At 49.1% G+C, this 20,829-nt stretch overlaps 1 protein-coding gene across 10 annotated transcripts in view; it reads right to left on the minus strand.

Annotated features, from left to right (window-relative positions):
- Positions 1 to 5,715: 5,715 nt before the first annotated feature.
- The window catches only part of Raf (serine/threonine kinase raf oncogene), an 82,385-nt gene continuing 67,271 nt past the window's right edge, over positions 5,716 to 20,829 (minus strand). For all 10 annotated transcript variants that reach the window (XM_077632960.1, XM_077632959.1, XM_077632955.1 and 7 more), the window contains one exon: positions 5,716 to 7,059. In XM_077632960.1, the coding sequence (XP_077489086.1) occupies positions 6,880 to 7,059 (180 nt within the window). In that variant the 3' untranslated portion in view covers positions 5,716 to 6,879. The remainder of the gene's footprint in view (positions 7,060 to 20,829) is intronic.

A 20,829-nucleotide genomic window follows, 5' to 3' on the forward strand; every position in this document is an offset into this window, starting at 1 on the left:
TTGATATTTAGTAAATTGCAATTAAAACCCAAATTTGCGCTGCAGCATCGAGTCATATACAGTTGGAAAACTTAGGCCAACTGTAATGGCACCGTGCTAGTCAGCGATCCACATTAATCTGCGTTAATTAGTTAATTTTCTACAAAACCAATCAATGAGCTAGACGATGAAGTCGTATACCTTGCGACAGGAACAGCGCAGCACGAGACAAAGAAGGGACAGGAGAGACACGACGCTTTGTCTCGTGCTGCGCTGCTCCTGCCGCAAAATCATGCACCAACCAGCCCAACTTTCCACCTTGCTAAAATCATATACCGTTGAAAAGCTTAGGATGAATGCAAATGCTCTGAATTAGTTTACGATACCTATTAATTAGCGTTATTGAGCTATATGCAATCAAAACCACCCTTTGCATTGTAGTATCGAGTCATATACCTTTCGAAAGCAATAGGTTCAGTGCAAATGAGGTGTGCTAGTTATCGGCCCGAATTAATTAGTGCTGAATATTCAACTGCAGTTAAATCCTAAATTTGCACTATAGATATAAAACTAAGGGCAAGCGTAAACGCGTTATGCTAGCTGGCCAAACTTAAAGAAAAACCTCACAAAAACAGAGCTAATTAACATTCTAACTAGGCTTAACACGAACTGCTTCGAAATGTTTTTCTTTGCTTTTGCATATAATTGCGCACTTAATTTCAATACGATCAAGGAGCGCAGGCAACCATTCATCGAACATTATTAGGCACTGGTGCCAAGGAAGCGTAAGAATATACTTGGTATACCTATGAGAGAACGCATTGTTATATCTAGGCAAGATGAACGCCTCTCGATAATGTAATATTATACTTGACACTGAAATTTCGTTCCACTATGTAGTAGGGGATCTAAAGCTGGTATTTTGATTAGGCATCACCTAAAAAGTATCATTAAAGAAAATGAGAGCATTGTCAGCAGGATGATTTATTTTCGCGCATGCAAAAGAACCTTGATTGACAAGATACACGTAACAGACGGCAGTATCACATAATATTCAGCATCCACGCTAGTGTAGATATATGTGCTATGCAGTATTGATGACAGTTGAGAAAAACATGCTCAAAGAAATACAACAGTGGTGTATGTCATAGCCCAAATCAACATCACTTTGTACATCTATGCAGCAGTTTCATGCAAGCGAAAGTTAATGGACAATGGAATCTTAGGCTAAAAGACTGTCTGTTAAAAATTGCCTATTTGTTGTTATAAAGACGACGCTACAGGTGCAAGAACTAGCACGTTTTGAGCCCAGTCGCTGTTTCCAGAGCAGATGCAATGCGCGGATGCTTTGGAGATTCGTTCCGTTCTGGCCTCGCATGCAAAATAACCTAAAAACGAAGCAGCAAACCCTCGAATGATACCTTCCAACCAACGGCGTCAACCATTTTTTATGACGTCGGGGTTAATCCTTAAAATGAGTTGCCGGGCGAGTTGGTATTCCATGCTTACATTCACGGCGCAAAGACGAACACGGACACGAGGGGAGACACCACAAAGCACCGACCTCAACAACGTGAAAATCCCCCAACGAGAATATATATGGTATCATTAATACCGCATAACCATCATCAAGCCGCTTGCTGCTGTTGTACGCGCAAGAGCACGCCATAGCGCTTGCACGTTGCAATAAAAGCACGGCGCTGTAATATTCGCTCGCCGAGCGTAGGAGAAAAATGGAGCGGAGGAAAAATTAAAACACAAGCAATACGCCGGACCCGCGCGTTTCCAAGGGCAACGGCAGGGAGACCAATCGTCGCTCAGGAAATCGGGCGGAGAGCCGACCCTCAGGGAAGGGGCGAGCAAGGGGCGAGGAGAAGGCAAGGAGGTCGCGCGGCGGCGGCAAAGTTCAATGGTTGGCGGTACTTTCATATTATCAAGGGGTTTTAGAGCCACTATCATGCTGGCGGCCTGGAAAGAAATTACCGCTTTTTCGGTTGCCAAGGCAACCGGTCGAGCGTGTTGCTCCCGTTCGGCCGCGCGCGTAGAGCACTGTAGCGCGCGCCTGACTTCTATTGAGGGCACCTCCCCGCGCTTCTTTACCGCTGGTAGCCCGAAGAGCAACTGGTGCTACGCTTCAACCATTTGAGCACAGCAAAAAATAAAACGGGTTCTTTTCCACGACCGCTATAAGATTATCTGTAGCTTCTGGTTGTACGCAGGGCTTTTGCTTGACACCCGCGCAATGACTTTGATTGGATGGGTATAAGCGCTGCTGGCATTCGTCGAAGGCAAACATGCCTTCACGTTCGTCGAGCATGTGACCACGCCGAGTTTCATCTGCTGGAGGAGAACGCGGGCATCGTACGGCGCAGCGTTTATAACTACACGTCAGCCGACAAGGCAACGAGCGGCAACAACCTCTAATCTTGCTCACCCTTTCTCCCTGCAACACTTGCAACCGCTTTTGCAATTTCGAACAAAACACCTGCGTCCCATCTTAGTCTAGCAAATTCCGAAGGAGGCCGCACTGCGCGTAGCAGCGCTATTAGTATTACGGTCATCGAAAAGACACCGACAAGAACTGTTGCTGTTTAACTTAAGGGCGCAGAAACACAACGTCACGGCGTGCCCACTGAAGCAAACACCCGCGTCGTCTGCTTTGAGCGCGCGCCGGAGCCGCCTGCCCAGGCGCTGCATTTTTTTTTTTCGCTGCAGCTTCTACGACGTGCCGCATGGCGCCGCCACTGCATACGGCCCCGTCGGCGCACACAATTGTGACCTTATCTGATTGGCCCCTAAGAGTGATGCCTACGAGGCCAACATACGTCGGGGCCAGTATCCCCCCTCCCCCAACCCATCATAGCATCAACCACCACCACCTTATTGGTCGCCTGCGCTCGCTCGCGCTGACGGGAGTTTCACCTCCTGAATAGTCTTGCTCCGTGGTAGCGGTGCGCGCTATGCTAAATGTGTCTGATATCTTGCGCAGGCCGTCACACCGTTGCAGTATCGCGTTCGAGTTCGGATCCATCAGTCAGGGAACGTCACTTAGTGCTCCCTTCTGCGCCATCGGCGTGACGATGAAGCATCGCTGGGTCAGCTGGGCGTTCACATGGTTGTTGTAACCGTGCAAATGGCGCTGCCAGCCTTGGCAAGAACGAGTTACAGAGAACAGGCAACCATGGAGTGCAAACTTCCGCCACGTGCTCAGATAGGCTGTTTTGATTGGTCACACTAAGTGTCGTCATTGGGAGAGTGAAATGGGAATGGGAAGCTGCGTGAAAATCGAGTTGAGGGCCGCATTTTGTTTGCTTGTATTTTGAAATTTCTTCATTGAATATCTCCTGTTCCTATGCAACGATTTTTGTAATTCTTTTTGATTCAGCATCTGTGTGACAAAGAATCGATCTGAAGTGTAACCGGCATCCGTTCAAGCAGTGTTTCGCAGCCCCTTTAAACTGATTTGCTGAGCAGTCCCAAGAGATACCAAAAATGCGCCTTGCACAAATGCACGTTTTGCCCGCATGCTGTTTACTATTACTATTATAAGTTAAAGTTTATGGGACATACGGCTCAGAAGCCTAATTCAGAAGCAGTGGCAAATATATTTCACTTTACCTGTAGTGACCTTCCCATCCAAGTTCCGTGGCGGTGCCGCCAGCGTGCAGAGTCAGTTCAAGTGCAACTTGGCAGTGTTTGCATCCAAAACGAATGGTCGAGTGCGGGCCTGGTTGTCTGCTAGCCTTGGCGTCGCTACCAAATTACAATCAACTGCGTGCTGCCGACATCAACGGGCGCCAAAATCCCGAACCACGTTAATAATTTTTCAAGCAGGAAATCCCAAGGAAGTGTCGCCATGAACCAGCCCCAAGAAATAGTTGTTTCATAGAATGAGTCAATGCATATATACACGCAGACAATATACGAATATGCACTGAAATTCTGCCCATGAGGCTCAATTTGACCGCTAGGTTTACACTTATGACGCCATGAACAGTTCTTCACCCCCTCCTTTTAAGAAAGAACTGTAATCGTTCCATTCAGACTACTGTCATATCTTCGCTTCTCCAACTTACACACAGGCACCACCATATTGCTGCACTACAGCTGCATTTCCACTTGGGAGAGTGCATGCCAGCCAAGAACTCGTGCTGCGCACTAGGCTGGCAATTTTGCAAAATAAGACAGAGCTGCACTGGCAAAACGAATGCGAAAGTGCTGCACTCTTTTAAAAAACTGGTGCAGAATGTGCATCCAATACTCACTGGTTCATCGTTTTTATAAACAACTATGACTGAAAACATGGCACACCAGAGGCATTGTAGCACTAACAACAGTGCGACTTAAGTTGGCACTGCGACGTGTATGACGGCAAAGTGACCATGTTTCCGGACAGAATTTTAATGGCCCCCACTTACACTATGGGTAGCAAAAAGTAAATGCTTCTGTACAATGTCGCACAAAATTCTGAAGTTTTCCCCCTTGCGGTCTTCAGCAGAATACACAATGTGAATCTGTCTCATTCAACTTTTGCTCAGGAAGAAAGAGTTCCCCGCAGAGAAATTGTGCAGTGCCGAAATCAGCTTCAAAACGTGCCTTTCAGCAGAACTGTTTTCCTTTTTCATATAATACTCTGTTACACATAGTTTCATTACAAAATGGTGTTCTCAGGACCCTTTTCACTTTAACCCAGGCAGCATAAACCACGATGTAATCTGTTAAGAGAGTTATTTATAGTGTTCCAAACATCCGACAGCTCAAACTGAATAGAGTACAGAATATGTACAGTAGTATACAATTCACTGTAATTTAGCATGTAACATAGTATTTATCTCCAAAAGATTCATGGAATGTTCCAGATCGAACGATTAACTTTAGAAACAAGCATAGATATATGGGTTTATGTCCCAAAGCGACTCAGAGTATGAGCGACACCGTAGTGAAGGGCTCCGGAAATTTCGACCATCTGGGGTTCTTTAACGTGCATTGACATCGCACGGTACATGGGCCTCTAGAATTTCCCCTTCATCGAAATTCGACCACTGTGGCCAGGATCGAACCCGTGTCATTCAGGTCAGCAGCCAAGCGCTTCAACCATTGAGCCACCGCAGCAGCACAAGCATAGATATAACATGCAAATAAAACACGATCCTCATTTTTTCATTCAACGATTAATGCTCAATGTTCCAAATGTTGGTCAAATGCCGTACTTGCTTCATGTAGTTGATTGAAGGTGCTAGTGCACATGCATACTCTTATGTTGGTGAATCAGCAATGTCACTTTAAAATTATTGTAATATTTTAGTGGATGTTTTATAATTTCTAGAAAAAATTACATCATTAATGTGTAATGTTTCAGAAATGTTTGAAGGAAAATGACATTAACAGCATTATACAAAAGTTTTAGACTTGCACAATAAAACATTACAAGGTTTTGGTGGCACCTAGGAACAAGAAAGCTCCATTTTCTCCATGGACTCAAGAGTTGCTAGCAAAATTTCGACAATGCCAAGCCAGTGCGTATATGTCCCCAGGGGCAGTGCCTAAGCCAGCATCATACATGCCAATTCTTATGTGCACTGGACAAAGATCTGTTCTGCAATTAAAACCACGGGAGTTTGGTCTTCCTCTGGCAGTCAGAAAAGTCATAATGCTGACCATTTCACATCACAGAACGAAGCACGGCAATTTTGCCAACCCAGACACAATTCAGACAGACAAGCGTACCAGTTCTCCTTTGTATTTTTTTTCTCCTTTATTACATCTCTCTCTCCCACAGAGTTCTTCAGGAGCAGTTCCATAAACAGAACAGGCACCCTAACATCACAGAAGTTTTCTTTGCTCTATCAGCCACACATTCGTGCCAAACTTCCGCATAACGAACTCCTGGCCAGGCAAGGCCCCAGCTAAAACAGTCACTTTCGCCTTTCAGCTGCAAGGCAGTCAATTTCTCCCTCAGAACAGCACTGTGATTTTCCGCAAACAAGAACTGCCTTGACAACACTTCTCCGCATTCTCCTGTCCCCAAAAACAAGCACAACACAGAATGTCACGGGATGAGAAAACAAAATGGAAAAAATGTACAGTACCGGGTGACACAACTCGTTAAAAGTAGTGGTCCTTTTTTTCCCCCCTCCTCGACTCTCGGAGAGCTTTTGGAAGTCCTTTTTTTTTCCTGTTTTTGCTTCTGTCATCTTCTTTCCTCCCTTCAATTTCCCAACCCCGAGTCTCTTGTTATGTTACAACACTCACTGTACACTGATCACAGAGCTAAGTGCCGTGCTTCACCGCACCAACCGTAGCAAGAACGTCCCAGCACACACCGGCGCAGAACCTCCTGGGCTTGTACCACTGACCTCTTCCTCTCTCGGCCCTCGCAGAAAGAAAAGGATGGGCTTCCTGAGGAGTGTGGGATACCGTAATGCAAGCACCGTTCACGGCCACTTCACAGCACACACTCTGGCACTGTTCCACGTGGTCATTCATCCCGCTGCCGTCCTGCAGACATCGACTTTTCGCATGTTGCCAGCACGCTGACATGGCTGCCAGCTAGAGAGCAGGTCCAGTAAACTGGTGAAAACCAAGCGAAACGCCGCCACTGCACACACAGAGCCGACGCCGCTGCTGCGTGTTCATCCGCCGCCTGCTTTCCTTCCCTCTTTGCAGAAACACCAGCGAGGTTTCCCGTCTCATTATACATGCATCACATAATGAGGAAAATAGGCAGGGAGGGAGTCGAGCAGCACAGGTGGCTGGTTGTTGCAGGCAGCCGATGATGCTGACTTCGATCTGTCCGTCCTTTTCTGTGGGCGACACACGACGAACAATGTTGCGTGACGAAGCTCCGCGGATGGATCCGAAAAGGATTTGCATTTTGTTGCGTTTCTACACCAGCAGCGCTTAGAAGTTGCCCGTGGTGGAGAAGAAAGGAAATGCGCCAAACTGGCTGGGCGTCTTGGGCGAGGCACACACGTAGAGGAAGTCCTCCGACTGCAGGTGCGTCCGGTTCAGCGTCGGCTCCGAGGTGCTCTGATGGATCTTGGGTAGTGACCGCATCAAGGACTCCAGAGAGGCCAGCATCTGAAGCAGGGCAAAAGAAGAGTGACCTCTGTTGAATCAGATGCAGCAACATTTAAAGATGAAAATTTCACCTTATATTGTTTTTTGCCTTGGCCAAACAAGTTTGATGCGTCTTTTAGCTCATATTACAAGGAAAAGAAAGATGGCGACGCAATGACACAGTGCTGACCAAAAATATGCCGTCTCCTCCCCTTGTTGCTTGCCCTTTCATGCTTTGGTAAAAGTGGGTAAGTACAGCTTGGGTTTGGGCTAGTTAGCTGACCAGTGGAAGCATTTGCATGTGGTGCATAGTAACAACTCAATATAGGCTAGGAAGGCACCGTGTTGTTCATATTTTCTGTGTGTTTCTAACCTGTATTAAGCGCTGGTGCCCATTTGCCACCTTTGATAGCGCATTCCCAGCCAGTTGCCGGCACTGTGTTGCTGTACTTTGGTCCAATCTATGAGCTGCATGTGGTTTATGCAAGCTTAGCAGTACCATGCGTGTACTTTTATCCCATTCTGGATATTGCCCACATGAGGACAGCACAGATAACTTATCTGGCACATGAGATCATGTGCACCGAACTTGTGAGGACCATTAAAAAATCACGCATTTATGTATGTAAAAAAAGTCATAATTACCGAATACTCATTCTAATACTTTGAAAGGCAAAAGCACAGTGTGGATCAAAGTGTACAAAAAATACTCATCATAGGCCTGACTATGCCCACTGCAGGGCAAAGGCCCCTCCCATGTCTCCAATTAACCCTGTCCTTTGCCAGCTGCAACTGGAAATCAATTGGAAATCATGATTTTTTTTACTGCAATTACCACATTTACACGATTGTAAGTTGACTCAAATGTAAGTAAACCCTCAATACTGCATGTCAGTGAAAAAAAAAGAAAGGAGTCTCCGTGGGCACATTTAAAAAAATGAAAATGTATTAGCCACTGGACTACTCGTCCACACTAGCGCCATCATCATTACTAGCACTGCCTACTTCATCGTTGCTACAGTCCTACAGCAAATCGTCGTCTCGCGAAATCCTGCACTTCGCAAACACCTGCACCACGATATTGTGAGGAATAGCTGAAAACTTTGCCTCGCTACAATTGCCACACCTTTATCACCCATTCTGAGACGTCCAACTTGCAGCCCAGCGTGCAGTTGTTCGTTTCTTCAGCGTAAAGAATGACTGGACGCTTACCAGGCCCGGAGCACAAATGATGATTGACAAAGCATGACATCAAAAACTGGTAAAAAGTGGCCGGCAGCCATCAAATACATCAAAGAGAAACATGCATGAGCAGCATCGGCTCTTCCATTAGCTGCCGACACTTCCCGGAAGCGGTACTGTTCCGAGTGGTGGTACTGCCGTGATGAAACAGCAGCCCGTCCATCAACTATCGACCCTCCCTTGAGCACAGAGTGCAAAGTTGAAAGTAAAAAGAGAAAGAAAGAAAAAAGGTGTGTAGAATATCCAAATGCTACTTGGTACTGCCAGAGAGCAAACTTAAAACTGCAACCACGCTGTAGCACCCATGATATATCTCGTTTGTCTTGCCTTTATTTATGGCGCCAGGAGTTTGGTTTCAATTATAAATCGATACCCACACTTCGGATTTTCAGATTAAAAAAAATTGGTCGACTTACAATCGTGCAAATATGGTATTGAACTCAAACCACAACCATGAGGATAGGAGTCGAATGCAAACATGATGGTGAGCAGAAAGGCAGCTGATCTCGGGATATTGAATTGCACGTTGTGGTTTCTAGTAAGGGTGTGCAAATACAGTTGAACCTCAATATAAAAAAACCTTGATTTAATGAAGTTCGCGATAGCATAGTGGCAACGACGAATCGGTGGTGAAGCGAGAAGCTCCGCTTCGACCACAGTTTCTTACTATTACCTAGAGAGAAAACTGGCACCCCCGCCTGTAGGAGTTTGCATGGAGCTTCCTCAAGACCACTTCAGCTATGATGGCCGCTCTAAGCATCATGGGACGGAGAGTTACCGACTGCAGAACCACAACTTTTGGCCAAAAAATAATGCAAAAAGAAACATTGCTCGATAATCAAGAATGCCCTAACATTCAATATCCTGTCTAAATTGCAACAAATGAGCAGAAAAGCATGCAAATGCAAAGTTTGCCCAAAATAAGACATGGCTTGCCAAGTACTATTGCACACCACAGAAACTAATACTTCGTACTTAACAGAGGCAATTTAAGAGGAAATGCATTTTCAAAAAAATTTTGTTGCTTTGACATTTTAAGGGGTTTTTTTTTTTATTGCCATTTTGGAAAACAGAAAACTTTTACTGGCGTCGTGTTTGCTACTATGACTTTTGTGCACTACGTTCGCGCCAAAGCCATCTGCGTGCGGGGTGCGCCATGGACGGAATGGGACACCTCGGTAACGCCACTCTATGTTCCCAAAAAAATCAGACTGTCCCGCACCAGGTAGCTCACCGGCCCATGATGCTTTGAGTGTCCATGACGGCTGAAGTGCAGTGCCGCCAGCTTTCCCTCTAGGTACTAGCAAGAAACTCTATGGCTTCGACAGGCACCGCCATGTTGACCGAATGTAAAATGGCGTTGGCATGCACGCTATTCCACCAAAATAGCGCTCGCCGCTAACGTTAACCCAACACCCAAGGCAGGCCATGCGTTCCGCACGTGCGCACTTTGACACCCCAAACTTCTTTGGCCCCCTTATTCTAAAACTCGCTACTGTCTATGATACCGCGCACAAAGCAAGCCAAACCGGCTGCGCTATTCTGTGGGACCTCCTGCTGGCACGTCCCGTTCCCATCAGTCCGCGAGAGCATCTGATGCATAGTCAGATGGTTGGCAGGGTTGCTTGATGCCTTTAACGGACTTGCGCAGCGCCGACTGGTTTCGTATTCAGTGTGCCCGCTTCGTGACAGTTGCTGCAGCAATGTGCGAAGCTTGCGATACTTTTTCAGCGGTGGCGTTTACCTCTTATCTATCAGTCAAGATTTTGAGATATCTGCAGTTCGCTGAGAAAAATACTTTGAGGTATATAGGGTAATATACAGTACAACCTCAATGATACGTTCCCAGTTCATACGATTCTCCGGTTCGTACGCTCAAAATCACGGACATTAGAAATGTCCCATAGAGCTACACTATATTTTTCCTGGTTTATATGTTCCCGGAAACGATTTCTAGGCTACTATGCTTAAAATTTCAACAAATTGTGGTTGTATAATGCGTTTATTTAACAACTGCACATGTGCAAACATACAAGTGGGCAGAACGAGAGGGCACGCGACGTGTTTTGTAGCAGTCACCCGCCATGATGGCTTCTCTGCAGTGCCTCGATATGAGGCGAAGCGCCACCATAAAGAACAAAAAAGTAAAATTGGAGCGGACACTCAAGCTCCGCCTTGAGGCTATGACGCGATAGCGTAATGGGTTAATTCCATATGCAGAAGGTCAGAAGCGCTGCCAGGCGCCTTGCCAAAACGCGCGGGACTCAAGTTGCAGTTGTAGTTCATCGGTACATCATTCTCGACAAACCCGATGCCACGAATGCCAGCATAGCTTTCGCCGCTCACCGCGTGATTCCTGCGTGCCCGCACGGCCCCACTGCGCCTGAACGAGACAAGCGGGAGGCGCTGCAGTCGCGTGCTATCTGTTGGGGCAGTGGCGTACATTGCGAGGAGGAGGAGGAGAGAGCGGTTTTAGTGGCCGCCGCCTGAAGCGCTACGTGTGCGCCAAGCGAAGTGGAAAGTAGCGGAAACTTACTTTGCTACTAGCTTAACTAGAGACTTCTGTAATTTCCATGCTCATAATTACTAATATACACCACAGTACATGTCTCTGAAGCACCCTTCTAAGACAACACCATATTCACTAGACACGCCTTTGTTCATTCCAAACCATCGAGCTGGAGTGGCGAGTCGTTAGCGTGCTCGTCTCGCACTCCGGAGGCCCTGGTTCGATTCCCCAACGCGACCAATTTCCTACTCGGATTTATTTATTAATGCTTCTGGGATTTCTGCGTCATGGCCAACGGCGCCGACTTTTCTGTGACATGGGGCCCTTAATGTTATCGCGTTAAAAACTGCGTGCTAGCAATCGCGACGGCCGTTTGTGCGGGGATGCAATATGAAGAGGAGAAATGCTGAGGATTCATTGCGGTACATAAGGGAAAGTAGGCAAAGCTTCTACGAACTACAGCGATGCGCTTACAGTCAAACCCACTTATAACAATACCGCTTTTAACAATATATCGGATATAGCAATGGACAGCCGTGGCACCGTCACCTTTGAAAAGTGTTCTACGGTAAAATAAACTGCTTATAACAATGCTATCATACTAGATTGTCAGTTATAACAATTAAATGTAGTCATTTGGAGCTAACCCTCAAAGAAAAAAACGCGGAAACGCAGCGACCACGCCAGCCAAACTACGCTTATGGCGCAAAAAAACGCACGTGCGTATGCAGAGCCGCTGGCACAGCGAAGGCGAAAAGATCACATGACAATGCATATGGGCACATGGGGTGAGCCGGAGAAGCTTGTATGACTGGAAGGAGGACAGACAGTTTCCTCTAGGCAGAGGAGGAGAGGGTAGGGAGGCACTTCCTTTTGTATTGGCGCGCGGGGAGCAGCCCATTCTGAAGGTGTGCCACCCGTGCCCGTTTAAAACGCGTCAAGGCATTTGAGTGTGGGCTGCCCCATCTTTTCCATTCTCTTTGGTTCCTGCTTCACGAGTTGCACGTGTTCCGAGGGCAGCGTACAGTGTCAAAGCACGTGCATTGCCAGCATGGTTTGCATCATCTGCTATCACCGGCCTCGGTCCTGCTGGTTCTGCAAGCCCATCGGGTTCCCCCTCCCCGAAGTGCAACGATGGAGGATCCTCCTTCAGGAAGCGCAGCCAGCGAGGCTCAACTGCCGCAGAAGAGGAAGTGAGCGGCAATATCTTCGGAAATGAAGAGAAGCATTTTGAGAGAGCACAGAGGTGGCGAAAAAGTGTGCAACTTAGTAAGCAAGTACGGCCTGTCACAGCCGACGGTTGCAACCATTATCCGCAACGTGCTCAAGATGACTGAAAACGAATGCCATGTGTTGCATTTGGGTTGCAAGCCCCAAGGGTAGCGTTGGCCTGGCGGCCTGGGGCAAAGCTGGAAACATCCGAAGGTCCCGGCAGAGGATGAGTCGACTGGCAACAGAACAACTTGTTTATTCTGGCATCGCAAAAGAGCAGCCGGTCAGGGCGACCACGTTACTCGAAGGACGAAATCGAAGTCTCTTTGGCGTCCGGGGCAGCTCGCTTTATACCCACGGAGTCGAGGGCAAGAAGGAACGGCTTGGGAAGAGGCGTCCGATACGGCGACGCTTGAACATGTCCAGACGTGACGGGCGCGTCCGCCAGGCCGGCGCCGGTCAGACCTCCTCGCCTCCCAGTTGGGGAGCTCCTCTCCCCGGCTGCCGCGCTTTGACAAGCGTGGGCACCAACATGCACACACACACACACACACACACGACGACACGTGGCACTGAAACCTGCCTGGACGCGCTTGGCGGGAGGCGTTGCGGCCGCGATGAACGAAGCCGCGGCGTCCGTTGCATCCGCGCCGGCTATACCGCGCGTCGTAGGCGAGACGTAACAGACCGCCCCGCCGGGAGAAGGAGATCCCGATGGTCAGGGGACTGCATCCGCTGTCCAGAGGGATGTCGCTCGATGATGCTCGTAATCGAAACCGATCGTCCCTCGACGTTGCTTGAGCGCAGCGCACAGAGAAGGCCTCGTTCACATGTTCAGGATCACACAGGACACTGCAAAGTGACTTCGGGAGAGTTGCCATTTTTGTGCTCGTTCCCAGCAAGCGTTAGAACTACGCCGAAACGCAACCGCTCAGTCAGCAAGCACGAGACAACCCTCACTAAGCTCTGCCAGGCTCTTTCCCCTTTTATACTACTGCCTAGTTCCTTACAGTAGTCAAGCAGCACTCAGAACGCGTCCACAAATTGGAAAATTGCACTAGAAAGCACATAATCACTTAGAAACACTAAACAAAAGCAATATGTTAAAAATCCTGCCTCAGGAAGAAAACATCACTAACAAACAACTTTGAGGCGGATTCCTACGTTAGGGGCTTCGACTTAAGCCATCGGCGTTACCGTTGAGACTCCCCTTTTTGTAGCGCACCTCAAAGGAATATTGTTGCAAAGCGAGGCTCCAGCGCAGGAGGCGGCCATTTTTGGGAGATATGGTCTGCAGCCATTGGAGAGGGCAGTGATCCGTCTCAATGATAAACCTCGAGCCGGCTAGGTAGCATGACAATTTCTGAACGGCCCACACGAGACACGCACACTCTTTCTCGGTGGCGCTGTACGCCTGCTCACGACAGGTCAGCTTACGACTAGCATACAGGACGGGGTGTTCCACTTCTCCATTGTCCCTTTGGCACAGTACAACGCCCATGCCTCGCTCACTAGCATCGCACTGAACAACGAACCCTTTTGTGCAGTCTGGCGATCGTAGCACAGGCTGGCTTGTTAGGGCGCTCTTTAAGGCGCTAAAAGCTCTTTCCTTTGTCTCGCTCCAAACGACTGTTTGGGGCTCTGTTTTTCTTAGAGCATCCGTCAGGGGAGCCGCGATATCGGAGTACCTGGGGATGTACCTCTGATAGTAGCCGGCGACACCTAAGAACGACCGAATATCGGTCTTCGTGCGCGGTTGCGGGAAGTCTCGCACAGCGGCCACCTTTATTTCAGAGGGGCGGCGACGACCCTGTCCAATCACGTGACCGAGGTAGACAACCTCGGCCTGTGCTAATTGGCACTTGGGAGCCTTGACTGTCAAGCCCGCTTCGCGCAGGCGGGTTAGCACTGCCCGCAAGTGTGCCATATGCTCAGACCAGGATGCGGAGAATATCGCTACGTCGTCTAAATACGGTAAAGCGAATTCTTCCTGTCCCCGCAACACTTTGTCCATGAGGCTTGAAAAGCAGTATGGCGCATTCTTCAAACCAAAACTCAAAACTTTAGGACGGAATGTTCCCATTGGTGAAATGAACGCCGCATACCTACTAGCCTCTTCTGTAAGTGGAACCTGCCAATAACCCCTGACAAGATCTAGGGTGGAAATAAACTGAGCGCTACTAACTTTCTCAAGGCGCTCCTCGATGTTAGGGATCGGATAAATTTGATCCTTAGTGATGGAATTAAGCCTGCGGTAGTCGACGCAAGGACGAGGTTCCTTGCCCGGTACCTCAACTAAAATCAAAGGGGAGGTATAATCACTCTCACCCGCCTCAATAACACCGAGCTGTAGCATTTTCTTTACCTCAGCCTCCATAATATCGCGCTGGCGGGGTGACACCCGGTACGCCTTGGATCGTACTGGCTCTGGGGAGGTAAGTTCTATATCATGAGTAAGGACAGAAGTCCTACCAGGCCTCTCAGAGAACTGACCTTGAAACTCTTGTAAGAGTTGGTGTAGTTCGGTTTTCTGCTCAGGCGACAGCGGTGCTTTAATGATTAAGTCACTAATGACCTGATCGGTGTCTTCCCTGTTCGTCACTGAGCCTAGTCCCGGAAGCTCGACCGGAAGCTCTTCTAACTTTCCCTTGTCGGGCATTTCCTCTCCAGTACCTGGTGCCTTCAACGCTAGAGGCTCAATTTTATTCAGTTCGGACGTGCTCTGAATATCAGCTTGCTGCGCCTCCGACCCTTTTTCATTGTTCGACAACGTCGGCCCCGCAACTACCGCCTTTGCAGCGAGCTCCCGAACTCTCGATCTGGTTAAGGCCTGAACGCTAGCCTCACCAAACAAAAGCCCCTTCTCGCGCAGGAGGTGATCGGACCTGTTCGAAAATAGGTACGGGTACTGGGGGGGCAGCATAGATGACACTGCGGCCTCCGTCTCAATTGCTCCGAAAGGTCCTTCAATAACCACTTTTGCTACGGGCAGACACACGCTGTGAGCTTCCACGGCTTGCTTGATCCATGCGCACTCGCCCGTGAACATATCGGGTTCTACGTAAGAGGGGTGAACTACATCCATTGTAGCTGCGGAATCACGAAGCACTCGGCACTCTTTCCCGTTCACGAGGAAGTCTCGCATGTAAGGCTCGAGAAGCTTCATGTTCTCGTCAGTGCTGCATAATGACAAAAACACGACTTTTGTTTTTGTTTCTGGACACTGCGCCGAAAAGTGACCCGGCTTCTGGCACGTATAACACACGCGCGCTTGCCTCGCCTCGAACCGCTTTCTGCGTTCGGCTTCGGCTGCCGCCGTCTCCTTACGTTCGGTCGGACTGCTTTCACTCGCATCCGCACTACGCGTGTCCCCCCTTGCTCTCATGGGTGTGAACTTCGGCCTCTCAGACTTGGAGCCAAATTCACCCTTTTGACCGTCCTTAGCTCCGCGAGCCCGACGCGTCACAAACTCCTCGGCTAGCTCGGCGGCTTTAGCCACTGTACTAACGTCTGGCCTATCCAAGACCCAGTACCGCACGTTCTCAGGTAACCGACTATAAAACTGTTCCAGCCCGAAACACTGCAGAATTTTCTCGTGGTCACCAAACGCTTTCTCTTCTTTGAGCCACTCCTACATGTTTGACATAAGCCTGTAGGCAAACTCTGTATATGACTCATTTCTGCCTTTTTCATTTTCCCGAAACTTCCGACGGAACGCCTCCGCTGACAGCCTGTACTTTTTTAGCAGACTCGATTTCACTTGGTCGAAATCCTCTGCCTCCTCTCTCTTCAAGCGAGCGACTACGTCGGCCGCCTCGCCGGGTAACAAAGTGAGCAAGCGCTGTGGCCACGTTTCCCGAGAGAACCCCTGCTTCTCGCACGTTCGCTCAAAGTTAACCAGGAACAAACCAATGTCCTCTCCAAGCTTAAACGGCCGCATCAGGTCAGTCATTTTGAACGATACTCGTTCTCCTGCACCGTGTGCTTGACTTCCATTACGAGCGCGTTCCATCTCTACCTCGAGACGCTTCATTTCCAAAGCGCGCTCGTCTTTCTCTTTTTGCTCTTTACGTTCGCGCTCGTTTTTCTCTTTTTGTTCCCTCTCCTCAATGGTCTCAAGGCATTCCGACAGCTCGTCATCCTCAGCCTCCAACTCAAGAATCGCCCTTAGCAGTTCTGGTTTTCTGAGTTTGTCTGAGACATCAAGACCCAACTCTCTTGCAAGCTCCAGCAATTTCGGTTTGCGCAACGACTTCAAATCCATGGCTGCTCCGAATGCTGCTTTCTCTACTGCCTACTATTGTCTTGCCGCAAACTAACCCGGCAGCAACGACAACCACAATTACCAGCTCTGTTTCTGACACTAACAAAAGCCTGGCAAAACTCAGAAGAAGAAAGTCCCGCACTCACCAAACCTCGCAGCCAAGAATTCAGCACAGTCGTTGCGCTGCAGGCAACCAGTCATCACACAGGGCTCGTTGCACTGCTCCCGGATGGTCGTTGTGCTGCTCAGCATACAGTTGACCGCATATCTTCGCTGCTGGCCTCCGTTGTCGGGATCCCACCGCTGGCAACCAGTTGTTGCATTTGGGTTGCAAGCCCCAAGGGTAGCGTTGGCCTGGCGGCCTGGGGCAAAGCTGGAAACATCCGAAGGTCCCGGCAGAGGATGAGTCGACTGGCAACAGAACAACTTGTTTATTCTGGCATCGCAAAAGAGCAGCCGGTCAGGGCGACCACGTTACTCGAAGGACGAAATCGAAGTCTCTTTGGCGTCCGGGGCAGCTCGCTTTATACCCACGGAGTCGAGGGCAAGAAGGAACGGCTTGGGAAGAGGCGTCCGATACGGCGACGCTTGAACATGTCCAGACGTGACGGGCGCGTCCGCCAGGCCGGCGCCGGTCAGACCTCCTCGCCTCCCAGTTGGGGAGCTCCTCTCCCCGGCTGCCGCGCTTTGACAAGCGTGGGCACCAACATGCACACACACACACACACACACGACGACACGTGGCACTGAAACCTGCCTGGACGCGCTTGGCGGGAGGCGTTGCGGCCGCGATGAACGAAGCCGCGGCGTCCGTTGCATCCGCGCCGGCTATACCGCGCGTCGTAGGCGAGACGTAACACATGCTATAGAGGACGACCGAAAAAGGATTCGGCATGGTAATTCCGCAGCCACATACCCCAGAAGGACGGGACAAAGCAACCCTAATGCGGTAGCGGCTGTGATAAAACTCAGACATGCGGGAAATCATCAGCGCGTCGCTACGGGACTGTACGGTAGTCGAGGCTGAAGAAGTGGCCGTCGCTCTAGCGGCAGCGGAGGGCTACTGGACTAAGTGACCCTTAACAATACAAACCGACTCTCAAACGGCATGCCGAAACTTCATGTTAGGCAGAATAGGTCACAGAGCGCTCCGCATACTCTGCTCTGGGGACTGACCCAAACAAAGCACAGAAGAAGAACCAATAAAACATACGATAGTATGGACGCCGGGACACGCGGGAGTGGAAGGCAACCAAGCGGTCGACAGGGTAGCTCGAGGGTACACTTTTTACCGAGCTCCTCCCACAAGCGACCTCGAGGAAGCCGAACCTGTCCCTAGAGATTACTCGGCAATCTTAAACCACTGCAAGGGCTGCAGGAAATGGTATCCCCCACCACATAAATCTCTCTCCAGGGAAGACGCCGTTGCCTGGAGGCTGCTACAGACCGGCTCATACCCGAATCTAAATGCACTCAACAAAATACAACCCACACAATACACAGACAAATGCGCATGGTGTCATGAAACACCCACGCTCTATCACATAACGTGGGCCTGCCAGAAAATAGAGGTGGCACCAAAAATACCAAACCCGAGTGCAGAGCAATGGGAAGGAATGCTCCCCAGTGACCGTCAGGACGTCCAACTTGGGCTGATCCGGCGAGCACAGCTGGCAGCGGCATCCAGCGGAGCCCTGGACTAGGGGCAGACGACCATTGCTAAGAAGACGGACGACACACCTGACTCCGCCAAATTGCTCACCTACTTTCTAGAGCTCAATAAACGTTTTCCTTCCTTCCTTCGGCATGGTGCCTACAAAGACGGTGAGGAGGCACTGTGCAGTGGTTCCTTAGCGCACGTGCTACAAACTTGCCGATTAGTGGCCCAATTCTAGCAGAGAAGGCGAAGCACTTTGCGTATCTCCTTCAAAACACCGATTTCCAGCCTGGTGGTGGCTGGATTCAGCGGTTCAAGGAGGGGCACAGAATTGTCTACAAGGCAGTCGTGGGCGAGGCAGGGTCGCTTGATGTCGACACTAGATGGAAGTGGTTGGAAGAAACACTACCGTACATCCGTGAAGCATACACGGACCAGGACTTGTACAATGGTGACGAGACCGGGCTATTCTTCCAAATGCTTACGTCGAAGACGCATGCACTCGAAGGCAATCCTGTAAGGGCGGCAAGCAGAGCAAATTGCGGGTGACCGTTTTCCTCTGTGCGAATATGGACGGCAGCGACAAGTGCCCCACCTTTGTAATTGGAAAATCTAGGAATACCCGCTGTTTCCGTGGTGCTGCGAGGACTCCGGTTCACTACTGTCGTAACAAGAAAGCGTGGATGACGCGTGAACTTTTCCGCGAGTGGCTATGCGAGTTCGATCAGTGGATGCAGCACGAAGGCAGGAAGGTGGCGTTGGCCCTTGATAACTGTACTGCTCTCCAGACTGCCCAGAAGCTGTCGCACGTAAAAATTTTTTCCTCTTGCTGAACACGACTGCAGGCTTGCAGCCCATGGATGCAGGCGTGATTGCGTGTTGCAAGGCATTGTATCGCCGACGTGTGTTGAGCAGGCCTGCTCTTAACCTGGACATTGCTGTGCGTAAATGTGGACCCGTGCCAGACTAAGATTTCGCTCCTGATTTATTTTTGGGGCATGGGCAGAAGTCAGCTCCTCCATCGTCATGACTTGCTTCCGAAAAGCAAGCTTTGCCGGGGATATCAGTGATGCGGAGTGTCGTGAAGCTTTTGCCGATGGAGCGATTACAGAACTTTGGTCTACAGTGCGCGGTGATGATGGCGATGTGGAGGGGCTCGAAGAAATTCTTGCACGCCGACGATGCAGTCACGACAAATGAAGAATTGACTGACGAGGCAATCATTGCAGCAGTCACCAGCGTGGAAGACGATGACAGCAGCGATGACGAAGATGAACTGGAACCAGTGCAAGTTGTGTCTCATCAGGAGGCCTTAAGAATGATCCGAGTCCCTGCTGGACTTCATTTTTGCAAAAAAACCTTTCACTCGGATATTTCCAGCATTTGAATGCCCTCCAGAACGACGTCAGCAAGACTGCCGCGAAGAAGTCGAAACTCACTGATTACAGGTTTGTTTCAGCAAAGAAGTGAGAAGTGCAAGCTATTTTGCCCTCATTACGGTAAAATGCTCTTAAGTTTTCATGTTTTCTTTCTTTTTTTTTTTTGGTGTAACCCAGTTATACCAATTATTAGTTATAACAATGATGTTTCCGTGGCACTTCAGCATTGTTGTAAGTGGGTTTGACTGTACTATATACGAATGGGCCGGGTGTGGGAAACTGAGCCTAAAAAGCAGCGACACTGTGACAATCAGCCGCCGCGGTGCCTTTGTGTACTCAGGTGTAAAGGGGTGAAGCATCTGAAAATGACAAGGAAGAGATTTTGGTTACTTTCGTCACTGCCGTCGGCGGACTGGATGCGTTACGAATTTCATTCCGCACTAAAGACAGCGCGAACGCGGACTGAATTCAGCGAGCACTGGAGCACGATCTGTTCAGCTCTTGTGCTGAGAAATTTCAGCTCTTGTGCCAAGCTCTTGTGCCAAGAAGACATTTTTATAAAGTGAAATTGTCAATAAATGTCTTTTTACCTCATTCAACAGTAACATTTCTCAGAACCAGGCGGTTTGAAATCGCACGTTTTCCTGGATAATATATTTTCCCCCGCAATTAAAAAAATTTACGAGACACTTTGGCAACTAAAGTGTTGAGAGGCGAAAGCCGCTTCCAGAAAGTTCCACTGCTGACACAGCGTGGCGAGGGGGCGCACCTTGACACACCGTCTGCCCAAGGGCGACTGCTGACGTTTTTAGCATAGCACGACGCGTGGCCATAGACGGTCTTTGCCTTTTTCCTTCTTTCTCCAACACGCAATCACACACCCCGCAGCACCTGTCAATCAATGCCAGGTTTCCAGAAAGTCCCACTTCTTGTCCCATGTCATACCATTCCCGTGGCTATATCGATACCCAAATTATACATCTTTCGGGGATCTTAAGTGTTAATTACACTTAATTACACATTTTCCCATCTAATTTGACACAAATATGACGTTTTTCCGACAATTCTGTGACAATTTTCACTATACCGTGACTACTTCCGGCGGATGTGATGTCACACCGTTCCCATGGCTATATCGACGTCCGCTCTATTTCGACATTGTTGACTATAATTAATTAATTACTCTACAGTCATCAAACTTGGCTTCTAGGTTCATTTTTTCCTCCTCTATCTGAAACAACCATTCTTTTTCTGCTATCTTTTTTAGTTCCCGAGTTAAGCATGCGACACCCTCTGCGAATGGACGGACGACAGTATGAGCCATTAAAGGCTTTCGCCTTAAAAAACTTATCAACGAGGTTCTACTGCAAATGCGCAGCGCCATGGGGAGTGGCTCGGCTCTGCAGAAAACACTGACTAAACCAATAATTTGATTTGCGATTTTCGAGGCACCGAAGCTTTACAAAACTACTCTGGCTGCTCGTTTTGCTTTGTGTTTCTGCTAAAATAGCTTATAACATCTTCACGA

This window comes from Amblyomma americanum, chromosome 7 (genome assembly GCF_052857255.1).
Source record: "Amblyomma americanum isolate KBUSLIRL-KWMA chromosome 7, ASM5285725v1, whole genome shotgun sequence".
NCBI lineage: Eukaryota > Metazoa > Arthropoda > Arachnida > Ixodida > Ixodidae > Amblyomma > Amblyomma americanum.